A 17,726-nucleotide genomic window follows, 5' to 3' on the forward strand; every position below is an offset into this window, starting at 1 on the left:
GACCCTGCAGTGAAATGATTTGGTGTCCCAAACCCGAGAAAGACTCCCACTGAGCCCAGTCTGAGACCCACTGACTGATTCATCTCCAACACTGTCATGTAGCGCCACCTCCCGCCTGTGGAGCAACATTACAGACAGGAAGGTCCCCGGGTTCCTGCAGCTCACAGCTCACTCGACCCAGTCAGTCCCTCTCTACAATTGAGCTTCTATTTGTTTCTTCTCTCCCCCTCCTTCTTTCCCCCAGACTGAGACTGACCCCCATCAGGAGGCAAGGGGAGGGGGACGGGGTGAAATTATGGGATGGATCTGTCAGTGCCCTTTAATCCCGCAGATTGTCAGCGGGGCGGAGTTTTTCCCGCCGTCATTCCATCCCGGACAGAAGAAGGGAAAGATCCTCTCAGTGAAAGTGTGGGTGAAAGTGTGGAGATGGGACATGGTGTCCGCATTGTAAAATGACACCTGTCCACCCTCATAGTCCAGGAAAACCCCGATCTTCCGGGGATTCACACTCGGGGAGAGGGGGGTCCGTGAGGGGGAGGTGGCGGCTAAATAACCACATCCGGGTAACAGCCACACAATCCAGAATCCGGACTCCGGGTTCGGGATGATCCCCCCTTTCCTCATCACAGACTCTCGGGCCGCTCCCAGATACCACCAGGTCTTCTCCCCCACCTCCACTTCCCAGTAATGTCTCCCTGATGTGAATCCCTCTGATCCCAGGACACAGGCCCAGGAATCAAATCTCTCCGGGGAGTCAGGGAGCGGCTGCTCTGTGTCTCCGAGCCTCACACTGGTCCGGTCCTCAGACAGGATGAGCCGGGGATGCGCTGTGTTCGGATCCAGAGTCAGAGAGGCTGGAGCTGGGGGAGAGATCAAATAACACCGTCAGGGAGAGGGAGGGAGAGAGAGGCCAGGGAGAGTGAGGGGCGCAGGTAGTGAGGGGTTGACCGATACAGGGGGGGGGTGAGAGTGAAGGGGAGATAGGGCGAATCTGGAAAAGAGGAGTTTGAAGGAGTGGAGGGACAGAAAAAGAGAAGTGAGTGAGGGGGAGTGCAGTGAGAGTGGAGCAATGAGGAGGAAGGATGGTAAGGCCGAGGGCTGTTGAGGGATAAGGAGGGAGGTGTGGTGAGAGGGTTCATTTGGAGGGGAGTTAGTGGGGAAAGGAAGAACAGAACACTAACCCTAACATTAACCTTATCGCAGGAGGGAGAGGAAGGTGAAAGAGAGGGAGAGAGTGAGGAGAGTTGGGATAGAGGGTGGAGAGTGAGGAGAGGTGAGAGGGAGAGGAGGGAGACTGAGGGGGTGGTATGAGAGAGAGTGGTGTGGAGATTAAGGGGGAGCTCAGAGGAGGGAGAGCAATGCGAGGGTGAGTGCTCAGGTAAGAGCAATGGGAAGGGGTATTCCTAGGGCCGGGTAAGGGAGAGAGCAGTTTGGGGAATGCCTGCAGTGCCATCATCTGGAGAGCCAGGAGGAGTGGGGAAAAGAAGGGGGAATTGTGGGGATGGGAAGTGTGATGGTCGTGACAAATTCCAGTGTGCTGGAGACAGTAAACTGAAGCAGAAAGTGAGGGGAGAGCGAGGGGCAGATTGTGTGGCAGAAGAGGATGGAGTAGAAGCACTAAAGGTTGGGGAAGTAGAGGGGAGAGTGAGGGGAGTGCAAGGGGGTGTGGGACAGCATAGGGGAGTGTCAGATGATAGGGGCCAGAAGGGTGACGGGAGAGCGATGGGAAGAGTGAGGGGTATGGGAGATGTGAGGGAGACTGAAGGAGTTAGTGAGAATGAATTATATGGACAGGATGGGGGGAGGGCAGAATGAGGGAAAGGAGAGACTGAGAGAGATGGATGGACATGGACTCCAATGGGAGATGGCTAGGTGCAGGAGGAAGATACGAATTAGAAGGGGAGAGTGAGTTGGAGACTGAGGGTGATGGAACTAAGAAAAGAGGGACAGGAAGGGAAGAATGAGAGGAGGGAAGAGTAATGGGGAAGTGAGCACAGGGAGGAGTGCGATAACAAAATGAGTGTCAGTGAAAATGGAGAGTGAGGAAAGTGGACGGTAAGTGGAACTGGAAGGGTAGGGAACAGTAATTGGAAGGTTGGTGAATGCAAGAGGAAGGGGAGAGTGACGTGATGTGGGTGGGAATGAGGATAGTGAGGGGAGGCAGGATTGATGGGCAGCAAGAGAGTGGGGAGACTGAGGGAGGGGTAGAGTGGAGTTACATTTATCAGGGAGGATTCAGGGAAAGGGGAGGGTAGCATGATGGAGAGTGGGAGGAAATGAGAGGAGGTTTTTTAAAAATTTCAGATCAGGGAATGGGAGATTGAAGAAATGGGGAAGTGATAGTGGATGGAATGAGTGAAAGCTAAGTAAAGATGGGGGAAGAGGGTATAGGGGTTTTGTGAGGGAGGGGAACGGTTTGGAATGGGATAGGAGAGAGTTATTGATGGTGTAGAATGAAAGGATAAGGAAAGATTTGCCAAATAAGTGGACGATTGAGCATTGGAGATGGGGACAGTGAGTGGGAGGGTTGAGAGATGAAGATGCATTGAGTGAGGGGAAGAGAGAAAGGGAGGTGAGAGTGAGGAGGAAGGGATGGCTGAGCTGGAGGGAAGAAGGACAGGTTCCTTTTGGGCATGGGAGGGATAAGTGAGCGGGAGAGAAAAATGTGTGGCAGGGAGTGACAAGGTATATGAGAGGGATGGGACATGTTAAGAGGATAGGGAATTAATCCGTATGTGGAAGTGAGAGAACAAAATAAGGGCATTCTGAAGGTCAGTGAATTGGAGGATGAGGTCGAGTCTGTGAGGGGGAGAAGAGAGTCAAGATGAGGGGACTGTAGGCCAGGGATTTAAAAGGAAGGAGATAGTCAGGTCTTGGAAGTTGAGCAAGTCTGAGGAATGTGGAGAAGGTGAGTGAATTTGAGGATGAGGTGGAGGGGAAGAGAAGTGGAGGTGAGAGTGAAGAGGAAGGGGATAGTGAGGAGGCAAGATTAAAAGAGGGGAGAGTCTAGGGTGGGGGAAATCATGGCAGAGTGATTATGGAGGAATGTGAGATGGGAGTGAGGGGCAGTGTGAAGCAGAGGGTGAGAGCAGTGTGAGGTTGAGGGGAGACTGACTGGATTGGGAAGCTGTGATTGAGGGGACAGTGAGGGAGAGCTGAGAGAGTGTGAGGAATGAGCAGGAGGGGGCTGTGATATTGAGGGGGAAAGGGAAATCAGGAGGGAGTGAGGGAACATTGATAGCAATGGAGATTGGAGAGTGTGGGAAACCAGAGTGTTAGGGGGAGGTGGAGGGGAGAATGAGGTGGAGGGAAGAGGTTGTCAAAGTTTGGAAATGGAGGGAGGGTGGGGATAGGACTGAATGGTGAACAATTTAGAGGAATGGATGGATGTGAAGAGTGTGGAGGTGAGTCAGGTGGAGGGTGGAGAATGCAGTGAGGCCATAGTCTGTAGGACTAAAGGACAATTAATGGCAGATACAAACCAAGAGAAGAATGAGGTCAAGGAGTAAGTAACCAGGATGGGAAGCTAAGCTAGAGGGATCAGTGAAGGAGAGGGAAGAATGAATGGAGAGTGATCAGGAGGGCAGAGAGGGAGTGCAAGAGTAGGCAAAAGCAATGACTGCAGATGCTGGAAACCAGATTCTGGATTAGTGGTGCTGGAAGAGCACAGCAGTTCAGGCAGCATCCGAGGAGCAGTAAAATCAACATTTCGGGCAAAAGCCCTTCATCAGGTGAGTACACAGAGTAGGGTCAAGAGAGTAGAAGTGGGGAGTGAGCAGAAGGGAGAAAGTGAGAGCAGGAGATAGTGGGGTGGGAGACCACGAGAGAGTGTTGCTTAGAGGTAGGGAGTGGTGATCCATGGCAATGTGTTGGGGAGGGAGGATGAGGAGAGTAGGGCCTGTATGGAGACAGAAGTGAGGGATAGGGACAAGGAATCTGAGGAGACAATGATGGGGTGAATAAAGAGATGGGTTGTGTGCAAGGTCATGAGATTGGAGGAGGTGAAAGGCAGGGGTTAAGGGAAATGGAGAGGGAAGTTGGCAGCGAGGGGGAGGGGGTTTGAAAATGAGGAAGATAACTCTGAGGAGGAGAATTGGGAGAGAGGAGGAGAGAGTGAAAATGAGATGTGTGTGGGAAGGCTGAGAATGTCGCGTGAGTGAGAGGGGCAACAATGTTGCTCCTTTAACATGGTTAGGTTGTCCCTGTGTTTTTTGTCCTGGGGGTGGAGGGTCATAACCGCATATCTTCCCATGTGCCTGGTTTCTATGGGTTTTAGGGCTAACTTGGTTAGAGCTAACAGATAATGCCTCAGGTTTTTAACGGCTTTCAACTTTTTTTAAAAATGCAATGTCTGTTCACCTCCATCCCTCATCAGGATGGTCTCAGGGCTGTCCGCTTCTTCCTGGAACAAAGGCCTGAACTGTGCCCACCCCCACCACCCTCCTCCCCTTGGCCGAGCTTAGCCTCACCCTCACCAACTTCTCTTTTAACTCCCCTCATTTTCTTCAGGTCGGAGGGGTAGGAATCATTTCCCACATAGGCCCCTGTTATACCTGTCTCTTTGGGGTGTATGTGAAGCATTCCTTTACTCGTCCTATTCCGGCCCCCACCCACAAGGCTTTCTGCAGTATGTCGATGATAACATTAATGCTGCCTCCTCACTCTCATGTCTGGAATTGGAAAATTTTATCAATTTCACTTCAAGCTTCCACACCGCTCTCACCTTAACCTAGTCCAGCTCTGACTCCTCCATTCCTTTCCTGGGAATATACAGGCCACCAATATCCATTATAAATCCACTGATTCCCACAGTTTCCTGGACTGCACATCCTTGCATCCTGCTACATGTAACGATTCCAGTCCATTCTCCCAATTCTCCACCCCATCACATTTTTTCCGATGATGCCAACTTTGACAAGGGAATTTCCGAGATGTCCAGTTTCTTCCTCAACCAAGGATACCCCAGCACTGTTGTTTACAGGGCCCTCAAATGGTCCAACCTTTCTCCCACACTTCCGCCCTCACCTTCTCTTCCCTCCTGTAACAACAATCGGCTTCCCTTGTCCTTTCCTAACATCCCACCAGCATCCACATCTTGAGGATATTAGCCACATTTCCACCATGTCCAGTGAGATGCCACGACCAACATATATTCCCTTCCCCTCTCTTAACCACCTTCCGCAGGGATCATTCCCTCAGGGACATCCTGTTACAATCTTCCTTCATTCCCCCCCCCCCCCCCCCCCCCCCCCCCACACACACACACACACACACACACAGCCCCAAAGCACCTTTGCCTGCAATTGCCGAAGTTGTAACACCTGCCCATTTACTTCCTCTCTCCACAGTATCCAAGACTCCAAATGTACCCTCCTGGTGAAGCAGTACTTTACCTGCATTTCCCACAATCTAGTCTACTGTATTCACTGCTCACAATGTGGTCTCTGCTACCTTGGGGAAACAAAGCATTAACTGGATGACCACTTTGAAGAAGACCTACTTTTTGCTCACAAAAAAGTTGCCTGCCACTTTAACAGAGCATTCCTGATGAAGGGCTTATGCCTGAAAAGTCGATTCTCCTACTCCTCAGATGCTGTCTGACCGGCTGTACTTTTGCCCTTAACACACCATTCTGTTCCCTGCCGAATACCTCCATCAGAAGCTTGCTGCAATGCTTATTTTCTGCTCGCAAACACTGCAGCCCTCTGGAATTAGTATTCACTTCCATAACTTTAGGGTCTGAGTTCTCCCATGTCCAGCCTTGTTATCACATAGTCTGACATTACACACAACCTATTGCTGGCCATTAACAGTCTCTATTAACAGCTGTTCACCCTCATACCCAGATCATTATCCACTCCTTTGCCTGTCTAACTGCTCTTCTCTCTCTTTGGGGTCTATCCCCAGTTATCCTTTACTCCTTACTCCCTCACCCCACCCAATCCTCTGCATTTAAACTGACATTTTCTGAGTTAGAATCTGTTCTGAGGAAGGGTCACTCAATCAGAAATGCTAACTCTGATTTCTCTCCACAGATGCTGCCAAACCTGCTGAGCTTTTGAAGCAACTTCTCTTTTTGTTTCTCAAACATTCCCCATTTGATATGTGCCTGTCAACACTGGCTCTTTAAGGTCTACCCGTCTTCCTTATATTCTGGTAAAAACTGTTCCTCCAATGTCACTCCAGTCTCCTCTCGAAATCCTGTTTCCGTGCTCTATTCCTCTGATTAGACAGAACCCTTTGCTGCTCTGACACACAGAGCTGATGGCTCAAGACACTTATCCAAATGAACCCACAGAAAGAACAATGTTTCCATGGAGAGTCTGTCTGAATTTACAACTAATGATATGAAGATGTAACCTGGGGCCTTGGAGACCCTGCACAACTGGATTATCATCAGGCAAAATGAATACACATGTTTACCTGGGTGAATGGTGTGTGTCATTTCTCTCCAGACTGTGTACTGCAAAGGGCCAGTGAACTGTGCGAGAGACAGAGAGCTGTCAGCAGCTGAGAATTCGTTCCCCTCCTTACTAATCCTGTAAATATTAAACAGTTGACATTATAAATTCAGTTTTGTTCAAATATTAGAAATGATTTAAATAATCATGCTTTCAGTGTTGTTCATGTTTGAGTCAATGAGCTTGAACGTGAAATGTTCATCTTATTTTAAAACTGATCCAAAAATACTTAGATATTGCAAGGGCAAGGATTGGAAACCCCCACATCCAGAGAAAGGCCCATGCCCTGACAACAGATTAGTTACTGAGACATCACACACCATGCAGATGATAGACATTCCCTCCATCCCCTTACTGTATGATCAAGAGAGTTTGTGGAACAGAGACAAAAATCTGAAATATCTGAAAGTCTTTTTATAAATATATGAAGGACAAAAGGGTAATGAGGGTGGGAGTAGTGCCTCTCAAAGATTAGCAAGGCAGCCTTTGCGTGGAGGTGCAAGAGATGGTGAGATACTAAACACCTATTTTGCACCAGTGTTTACTGTGAAGAAGGACATGAAAGATAAAGAAATAGATGGCGATATTTTATAAATGTCCATATTTCGGAGGAGGAGGTGCTGGATGTCTTGAAATAAATAAAAGTGGATAGATCCTCTGGACATAATCAGGTGTGCACTCAAACTCTATGGGAAGCTAGGGAAGTGATTGTTGGGTCCCTTGCTAAGATATTGCATCATTAACAGTCACAGGTGAGGTGCTGGAAGACTGGAGGTTGGCTAACATGGTGCCACTATTTAAGAAAAGTGGTAAGGAAAAGCCAGGGAACTATAGACTGGTGAGCTTGACATTGGTGGTGGGCAAGTTGTTGGAGTGAATCCTAAGGGACAGGATTTCGAAAACTGTGGAAAGGCAAGGACTGATTAGTGATTGTCAGCATGGCTTTGTGCATGGGAAATCATGTCTCCTGAACTTGACAGAGTTTTTTGAAGAAGTAACAAAGAGGATTGATGAGGGCGGAGCAGTAGACATGAGCTGTATGGACTTCAGTAAGGCATTCAACAAGGTTCCCCATGGGAGATTGGTTAACAAGGTTAGATCTCATGGAATACAGGGAGAACTAGCTAATTGGATACAGAATTGGCTCAAAGGTCGAAGACAGGATGTGGTGGTTATTTTTCAGACTGGAGGCCAGTGGTGTGCCACAAGGATCAGTGCTGGGTCCAGTATGTTTCTTCATTTATATGAATGATTTGGATGTGAACATTGGATGTATGGTTAGTAAGTTTGCAGATGACACCAAAACTGGAGGTGTAGTGGACAGTGAAGAAGGTTACGTCAAAGTACAACAGGATTTGGATAAGATCAGTGGACTGAGGAGTAACAGGTGGAGTTTAATTTAGATAAATTCAAGGTGCTGCATTTTGGAAAAGCAAATCAGAGCAGAACTTATACACTAAATGGAAAGTTCTTAGAGAGTGTTGCTGAACAAAGAGACCTTGGAGTGCAGATTTATAGTTCCTTGAAAATACAGTTGCAGGTAGATAGGATAGTGAAGAAGGTGTTGTGTATGATTTCTTTTATTGGACAGAGCATTGAGTATAGGAGTGGGGTGGTCATGTTGTGGCTGTACAGGACATTGTATCAGGTACTTTTGGAATTTTCATGCAATTCTGGTCTTGTTCCTAGTGGAAGTATGTTATGAAACTTGACAGGACTAGAAAAGTTTTATGAGGATCTTGCCAGGGTTGTAAGATTTGTGCTATAGGGAGAGGTTGAATTGGCTGGGGTTGTTTTCTCTAGAACATCGAAGGCTGAGGGATGACTGTGTAGAGGTTAATAAAAATCATGAGGGGCATGAATACGGTAAATAGACAAGGTCTTTTCCCTGGGGTGGGGAAATCCAGAAGTAGAGGGTTCAGGGTGAGAGGGGAAAGATATAAAAGGACATAAGGGGCATCATTTTCATGCAGAGGGTGGTGTGTGTATGGAATGAGCTGCCAGATGAAGTGGTGGAGGCTGGTAAAATTGCAACATTTAAAAGGCATATGAGTGGGTATATAAATAGGAAGGGTGCAGTGAGATATGGGCCAAGTGCTGGCAAATGGGACTAGATTAGGTTAGGATAACTGGTCGGCATGGACGAGTTGGCCCAAAGAGTCTTTCTGTGCCGTACGCCACTATAATTCTATGACTCTGTGATTCCCCATTTAAACTCTGACTGTCTCAGGCTGGTCAGGAGCCATGCAGGGACAGGGATGGCCATTCCCTGGAAACATGGGCCGTGTGTCTCTCTCAGGGTCAGGGGAAGGTCACAGTCACACAAACAGCCCAAATCAGGGCCGTGATCACTTCCAGCCTGAGAACCAGGCTGTACTATTTACAGACATCTTGTCATTGTTTACAATACTGTAGAACAGTTTTATCAAAGCTAATGCTGTTTCACACCTGTCATGAGCTTCTTGTTGTAAAAAACTCTTTGTGTGTGAGCATAACCGGAGTTCATGTCGCCCGATAAACAACCCTTTAAAGCAGTGACAATAGCCAGGAAATAAACACTAAATAACCTATCCCTGAGCAAACTGTGCAGAGTTTCAGTAAAGAGCATGTCCTACCTTCTCTTCCGACAAGCTTCCTCCTGAAAGAAATGAATCACAAACAGTGAGGATGGCAGTAACAGGTTTCAGGAGGAGACAGACAGGCTGCTGAAATGTGCAGACACAACACGGAAGTGTGAAGTGATACATTTTGGAAAGAAGATAGAGGAGAGGGTAAAATAAACTGGAACTGACCATCAGTCCCGTTCACAGACACAGTGACTCTCACACTCCCACTGTACTAGACATACCCACACACCCTCCACATGGAACTGGAACTGGATTATAATGGGAGTTCCAGGAGATCATTAAGCTTTGGGAACACAGATAATAATACAAAAACAAAATAACAACTGATTCTCGGGAGAATGTCTGTAATCCCCAGAATCTGCAGACGGTGTGGCAACAGTTACAGAAAACAGAGATTACTGGAAATTCTCAACAGGTTTGGAAGGATCTGTGGACAGACTTCAGAGTGAACGTTTCGGGAGCACTGAGCCTAATTCAGAGACAACAGCAGAATCGTCCAGACAGTCACAAGTTCAGTTAACTTTCTTTGCACTAAATTCGATATTATTTCTACAGTCAGCATTATGTCTGAAATGTATCTGAAATAACATGCAATATCTTCCCTTACCTTCAGAAATATCAGCTCGTCTTTTTGATCCATCTGTTTCTGCAACTTTGAGAGTTCCTCCTCAATAGAATTTAAATTCTCCTGAATCTCTCGAAGGTTTCTCTCCATTGGTTCTACAACCCTCTCCTCTTCTTCCCTGAGATCTCTGAGTAAACGCTGCTCTTTCTCAGTGAGAATCTGGTGCATTTTAGTGAACTCGGATGTGATGTGGGTCTGCAGACTGCTCGCCTGTTCCTACCAAATGAAATGTGAAACCTCATTAATGTCCCGCGATAAAGGGAACAAAACTAACCGAGATCCCAGAAAATCAGCACAGGGAGAGCTCACCCTCACTTCGGAAATCTTCCGTTTCTGGGTCAGTTCAGTTTGGAGAACCACCGATTTCTTCTCTGTGAGAGAATCTAAGTAAGATTTCAGCTGATCCTAGAATTGGAAAATAAAATTACATTCTCAAAGTGTTCGCCCCTGAAAATGTGCTAATTCCTTATTAAAACTATTTCAGAAGAACACTAACGCTGCAGGAGAGCAATTGTCAGCGATACAATTCCTGTTTCTGGTCTCTGACGGAGGTGTGTGAGTCCAGACGAGTCTCAAAGATGGTCTGAACAGATTGCTTAGAAATATCGATGACAAAATACAATGTTTACCTTGTAGATTTCAACAGCCTCATTGATCGGCAGGAAGCGGTGCTCTCTGTGTTCCCGCGAATCTCTACAAATCAGACAGATCAACTTCTTGTCAGTTTCACAAAACAGCTTCAGATCTTCCTGATGTTTCTCACAGTGAGGTTTACTTTCCTTCTCTGCCGGATCCAGCTTTAATTTTCGAGCTTTCTCCGCCAGATTCGCTAAGGCCCGATTTACCCTGAGGTTTCTTTCCGTAAACTCCTCTCTACATTCCGGGCAGGAGTTTATCTCCTTCTTTTCCCAACTCTGGGTGATACAGGAGCGGCAGAAGTTGTGTCCACATTCCAGTGTAACCGGATCGGTGAAGAAATCCAGACAAATGGGACAAATGGACTCTTCGGTCAAACTCAGGAGCTGCTGTCTGGACGCCATGTTCACCCTCAGCGCTTCCTGATTCAAACCACTTTCAGTTTCGATATCCCTGCGCTGGTAAATACATCCAGTTCAACGTTTCCCCGAGGAATTTCACCGCAATACTCAGAGACTGATTACAGGAAATCGGAATGAGTCTCGGCTATTCAGCCCCCACCATTCAACATGATTCTGTCTGATCGATTACTCCAGTGCCTTTTACCCTCCCGATTCCAATAACCCTGAATGCTGTTGGTAATCAGAAACCTGGAAACTCCATCCTGAAACATGCTGAAAGAGTGATCTCTCACGCCCCTCTGCTGTAGAGAATCACAAAGATTCACAGCCATCCAAGGGAATTCAAAATTCTCCTCATCTCAGACCGAATTGAGAACCGCCTTATGTTGAAGTTGGGCCCTGATTCAGGAATCTCCAGCCCGGCGGGAATATCTCACCTGAAGCGGCACTGTCCACCTCTTTCAGCATTTTGTAAATTTCAGCTTGATCGCCTCTCATTTTTCAAAACTCTGGGGAATACAGGCTCCGTTTGCCCAGTTTCTCGTCATTGGTCACAGTCCCGCCATCCCGGGAATAAGTCTGGTGACCCTTCTCTGTGTTCCCTGGATGGTGACGATATAGTTCCTCCGATATGGAGACCAAATATACACACAGTCCTGCAGATGCAGGCTAACTGAGCTCCTATCCAACTGAAGCAAGTCGTTCCTGCTCCTGTACTCAGATCCCCGAGCAATGAAGGCTCACTCACATTACTTTAGCCTTCCTCATATCTTGCTGCATCCGCGTGAAAGCTTTCGGCGATTTATTGACAATGACACTGAGGTCCCACTGTACACCTGCACTCTTCAACCTCATCCTTCCCGAAATACCCTTCAAATCTCTTTCTCCGCATCGTTTCACATTTATCCACATTATGTTCCATCCGGTATATTCTTGCCCATTCATGAAGCCTGGCAATTCCTCAGAAGCTGTTTTACATCTTCCTCACAATACACTGTCCCCCTATGAATTTTCCTCCCCACAAATCTGTAAAGATTACATTTGGCCCCCTAGCTTCTATTCACTGATATATTTTGTGGACGGCTGGGGCCCAAATACTGATCCTTGCAGTTCCTGTCAGTCACAGCCTGTCACCGCGGGAATGTCCCAGTCACTCCTCCTCTCTGTTGTCCCTATGTTCACCAGTCATTAATCCATACCTGTACCTGATCATAAACAAGCTTTATTCTGTTGACATATTTATAAGGAGAGGAAAAATGTTGTAGTTTTGAAAGAGAAACAGAGTTAAATGTGGAAGGAGAATTGACTCCGGGCTGAGAGGGTGAAGGTATCTGTGATGCTGACACAAAGGATGGGGTGGGATTACAGACAGAGAGGGAAGTAGGTAGAGGTGAGGAGTGGGAATCACTCTGCCTCACACTTTGGTACAGACTGAACTCATGGCCAGTGACAACCCCTCTGGTGAAATCCAGTGTAAGACGGTCATTCCAAGCATTTGATTTTTCAGTATATTGCATTTGTTTAGCACCTTTCCCAACAAAAGAATGCCACTTTAAACACCATGAAATATTCTCTAAATTTACTCTGTGATGGAGGGAATACGTCAGGTACCTGGGGCCCAGTGAGCAGAGCAGCTGCCTTGTCCCCTCTCAGTCCCGCATGGCAGGCTCCGTCTGGATTATTGTCCAGGCCTCGATGCCCCTGACCTGACTCAGAGGGAAGAGTGCTCCCACTGAACCACAACTGACACCTCCCACTGGAGCCGAGGCAGTTTCCCACCTGATTATGGAATGTTCCTTTCCAGAGAAGTCTGGAGAGATAAGCCAGTGGATTTCATATCAATGCTGCGAGCTCCCAGGCACCTCCATAAGACAGGCCTCTGTGTTCAATAGATTATTCCCACCAACACTCGCTCAAAATGAAAGGAAATCAGCTGATTGTAAAAGGCCTTACAATGGATCCTTCCTTCAAGACTTGGAAGAATTTCTTTCCAGAGGGTAATGAGATTGTAGACCTCTGCCAAATAGAGTTGGTAACCTGGAAAGTATATTGGATGTGAAGCACATGAGATTGAAAGCTGGTTGGGAAATTGGCTGTGAGACAGGGGACAGAGAGGGGGTGGGGGGAAATAGACAGGTTTCCTCTCTTCATACACTTCCCTCATTTCCCTTCTCCCTGTCCCACATCCTGTAAAGGCCCCTGTCTGTCTGTTTGTCCTGTTGAGTCTGATTCCATCCAGTCACATGGTTACTCATAGAGTCATAGAGATGTACAGCATGGAAACAGACCTTTGGTCCAACACGTCCATGGTAACCAGATATCCCAACCCAATCTAGTCCCACCTGCCAGTACTAGGCCCATATCCCTCCAAACCCTTCAATTGATATATATACCCATCCAAATGCCTTTTAAATGTTGCTATTGTACCAGCCTCCACCACTTCCTCTGGCAGCACATCAGCAGTTTGTTTTAAAAAAAACCAAGAGCTCAGAATGAGCCAGGGGGATGCTGTGACACTCTGAAGCTGCTTTTTATTTCACCTGAGCCCTGTCAGTAGGAATCTCTGTTATTGTCAGTTTCAGATCATGTAAACTCCTCACCTCATTGCACCTATGTTCTTGGCCCACTACCTGGACTATTGTCTATCACACTGAAATATTTATACTTACTTACTTGTTAATTCTTCAGGAAATTTTATCTCCTTGTAGGATTGATTTATATTTCTCTTCTTTTGATCACTCTATTGATTAATGATTTAGATGGTGTGCTACATAGCCAGAAAAAAAGTGAGAGAAAAACTGGAAGGTCTGAAAGTGAATAAATCACGTGGACCAAATGGGCTACACACAACAGTTCTGAAAGAGGTAGCTGAAGAGATAATGGAGACATCAATAGAGTCATAGAGATGTACAGCATAGAAACAGACCCTTCCGGCTAACCCATCCATGCCTACCAGGTATCCTAACCTAATCTAATCTAGTCTTTTAAATGTTATAATTGTACCAGCATCCACTACTTCCTCTGGCAGCTCATCCCATATCTGCATCACCCTTTGCTTGAAAAAATTGTTCCTTAGGTCCCTTTCCCATCTCACCCTAAACCTATGTCCTCCAGTTCTAGACTCCCCCACCCCATGGAAAAGACTGTTTATTTACTCTATGTATCCCTCTCATGATTTTATCAACTTCTATAAGATCATCCCTCAGCCTCTGACGTTCTAGAGAAAACAGCCCCAGCCTATTCAACCTCTCCCTATAGCTCAAACCGTCCAACCCTGGCATCATCCTTGTAAATATACTCTGAACCCTTTTAAGTTTCACAACATCCTTTCGATAGGACAGAAACCAGAATTGCACACAATATTCCAAAAGTGGCCAAAGCAATGTTCTATACAGCTGCAACAATACATCCAACTCCTTTACTCAATGCTCTGAACAATAAAGGAAAGCATACCAAATGCATACCAAATGCCTTCTTCAGTGTCTTATCTACCTGCGACTCCACTTTCAAGGACCTGTGAATCTGCATTCCAAGGTCTGTTTATTCATCAACACTCTATTTCTGATGAAGGGCTTTTGCCCGAAATGTCGATTTTCCTGCTCCTCGGATGCTGCCTGATGTGCTGTGCTTTTCCAGCACCACTCTAGTCTAGACAATCTGATCACAATCACATTGTACTCTGAAGTAATCTTTTTCGCTGTCCACTACATCTCCAATTTTGGTGTCATCTGCAAACTTACCAACTATACTTCCGATGTTCACATCCAGTTCATTTATACATATGACGAAAAGCAGTGGACCCAGCACTGATCATTGTGACACATCACTGGTCACAGGGCTCCTCTTGAAAAGCAAACCTCCACCACCACCTTCTTCCTTTTATTTTCAAGCCAGTTCTGGTCCAAATGGCTAATTCTCCCTACATTCCAGGTGATCTTGCCTTGCTATCCAGTCTACCATGAGGAACCTTATGAAAAGGTTGACTGAAGTCTGTATTGATCATATCCAACACTCTGCTCTCATAAATTCTATTAGTTATTTCTTCAAAAAACTCGAACACATTCAAATCTGGCCTCACAGCCAGCGAACAATGTTGTGAAACATGAACGTGTTCAGAAACAATATACAAGGATGTTGCCAGAATTGGAGAGTTTGAAATGTAGGGAGAAGCTGGAGAGGCTGGGGCTGTTTTCATTGGAGCATTGAATGCTGAGGGGGTGGCCTTATAGAAGTTTATAAAATCATGCAGAGCACAGACATGGTGAATAGCCAAGATCTTTTTATGAAGGTTGGAGAGTCCAAAAGTAGAGGGCATAGTTTTAAGGTGAGATAAGAAAGATTGAAATGGGACCTAAGGGGCAGCATTTTTTTAAAAATGTGAAATGAACTGCCAGAGGAAGTGGTGGATGTGGTAAAATTACAACAGTTAAAAGGCATCTGGGTAGGAATATGAAAAGAAAGAGTTGAGAGGGATATGTTCCTATGCTGAACATCTCTATGACTCTTTCACTCTATAACTAATGTGAGGCAGAATTTCTTCAGCCAAGGTGTTTAATCTGTCAAATTCATTGTTGCAAAATGATGTGGAGACCAAGACATTGAGTGCATTTAAGACAGAGATAGAGAGGTTCTTGATTAGCAAAGGGACCAGGATTACAGGGAGAATGGGGATTGAGAAATGTATCAGCCATGATCAAATGGTGGAGCAAACACAATTAATGTATGACCTCATTCTGCTTCAGTACCCTATGGTCTTATAATATGATCAGCAGACGCGAAACCAGCAATTGGATATATTAATGACTGTTTTATATTTATAATCCCTAGACACCCATGAAATATATCAGCCACGACCAAGTGGTGGTGCAAACCCGACTGGTGTATGACATCATCGTGCTCAAATATCTTATGGTCTTACACTATGGTCAGCAGAGGGGAAGCCGGCATCTATATATGTATAACCCCGAGTCACCTTCAGAAATGATAACATGGTATTCTGATCCTGTCAAGCTCCTGAATATCCTATTGAATGCCTCAATTAAAATTATTGTTTTTCACAAAGTGCTTTTCTTGCCATCTCAAAGCTTCCTCCAGCCCATGAAGTATTTCAGAATTGTATTCAATGTTAGAACGTGGAACGTAAAGCAGCCAGTCTGTACAGAGCAGTCACCCATGAACATCAATGTAAACAGGTAATCTAATCATTGTGATATTGAATGAGGGATAAATATTGGCTGTGGGATTTTTTTAATATTCACCTCCCACATGGGGTTTGGATCAAACTGTCCTTGATCGGAGTGCAGTTCCAATACTGCAGCATTCCCTCAGTACTGCACTCGAGTGTCATTCTGGGTTTTTATGATCATGTCACACACAGCAAGCTCAGGCCACCTACATTCTCCTTCAAATTATTAATACATGGGGTCTCATCACAGCTCACTGCACAAAACCACTTGGCACAGATCTCCAGTCAGAAAAACACCCTCCCACCATAGGTCCCATGTGGCATCTCCTACTGTATCAGGTAGCCATGAGGGCTATGGTTAAAGGCCTTGCTAACATCCATTTATGCAAAATTAACCACTCAGCATTCATCAGTCTTCTTTGTCAATTCCTCAAAAAACTCAGTGAAGTTTGTCAGATGTGACCTCTCCTCTGCTTTGCCATTTAATAAGATGATAGCTCATCTGATCATTCCCAACTCCACTTTCCAGCCTAAACTACATAACCTTTGATTTCCTTCCTCATGACAAATCTGTCCATTTAAGCCTTGTATATATTAAATGACCCAGCCTCAACAGCCCTCTGCAGCATCAAATTCTACACAAACACTGAGAATGCTGGAGAAACTCAGCAGGTCTGGCAGCAGCTGAGGAGGATTGAGAAATGTTTCAAATCCAGTGTGACTCTTGTTCAGACCTGCTTGTGTCTGTCCAGTGGGAGGGTGTAGAAAGGTGTTGATTTATATGATGGGTTCGAGAGGCTTCACAGTCCTTTTCTCACCACAGAGGCACAGCCCTGCAACATAAAGGGAATTCAAGAAGATAACATGGAGTCCTTGGTCGGCAGTGGGGAAGCTAATGCCTCAGCCTACTTGAAACCTAATTCATCAACCCTTTGAAATGGTCTGGAAGAATCTGAATTTCGCTGCCAATCACAAGGTATCCCACAAAAACAAAAATTGCTCGAGAAACTGGAACAGTGTCACTGAACCTAAATGTTGTCTCTTCTTTCTCTCCACTCACACTACCAGATTGCTGATTCTCACCAGCAATTTCTGTTTCTGTAGCACACCTTGGCAGTGAAAACTGAAGTTTGTAGCATACCTCATATTCAATGAACAAAGAATTGCAAATGCTGGAAATCTGAAATTAAACAGAAATTGATGGAGAAACTGCTTTCTCTGCACAGATGCTGCCACACCTGCTGAGTTTCAGTGTTCCTGGAATGGACTGATACAGAACATCATCTCAAAAATCCTCATTCACTGCCACCCAGTCAAATTCATCTTCATGTTATCACTGGCATTTCATTCCATGGGCTTCAATTATACTTCTGAATCTTTTATGTGACAATTTGTCAAAAGCCTTTTCAAAGTCCAGGATCAAATTCACTCTGAATCCTAATTGTGTCTTCAGTCGAAAGCTCAATAAATTCAGTTAACCATGACTTGCTTTGAATAAATCAACACTGGCTTTTCTCGATTATCCAGAATTGCTTCACTGTGTTGAATATTATCCTTAAAATTTCCCACCACCGAGATTAATCTCACTGCCCCGTAACTAACACTCCATTGACTCGAAACAGTGAATTTTAAAATAATGCAAAATGAAGTTGGTGTGCAAGGTATAAGGATACATATTCTGGAGAAATTTACAAATTTCCCACCTTCTTTCCCCCAGACTGAGACCGATCCCCCATCAGTTTACAGCTGGTAGGAGGCAGGGGGACGGGGTGAAATTATGGGATGGATCTG

At 45.8% G+C, this 17,726-nt stretch overlaps 1 protein-coding gene across 1 annotated transcript; it reads right to left on the minus strand.

Moving 5' to 3' along the window:
• Positions 1–268: 268 nt before the first annotated feature.
• On the minus strand, positions 269–11,270 carry LOC122541465 (zinc-binding protein A33-like). Its single transcript, XM_087979276.1, has 6 exons — positions 10,343–11,270; positions 10,023–10,118; positions 9,696–9,929; positions 9,077–9,099; positions 6,424–6,539; positions 269–860 (listed from the first exon to the last, which is right to left on the minus strand). Exons 1-6 carry the CDS (start codon positions 10,751–10,753, stop codon positions 310–312), a joined length of 1,431 nt encoding a protein of 476 aa, XP_087835402.1. The 5' UTR covers positions 10,754–11,270; the 3' UTR covers positions 269–309.
• Between the last annotated feature and the right edge of the window lie 6,456 nt (positions 11,271–17,726).

The sequence above is a fragment of the Chiloscyllium plagiosum genome, unplaced genomic scaffold (assembly GCF_037043375.1).
Source record: "Chiloscyllium plagiosum isolate Xiang-an unplaced genomic scaffold, Cpla_swu_hap1 HiC_scaffold_35, whole genome shotgun sequence".
Classification (NCBI taxonomy): Eukaryota; Metazoa; Chordata; class Chondrichthyes; order Orectolobiformes; family Hemiscylliidae; genus Chiloscyllium; species Chiloscyllium plagiosum.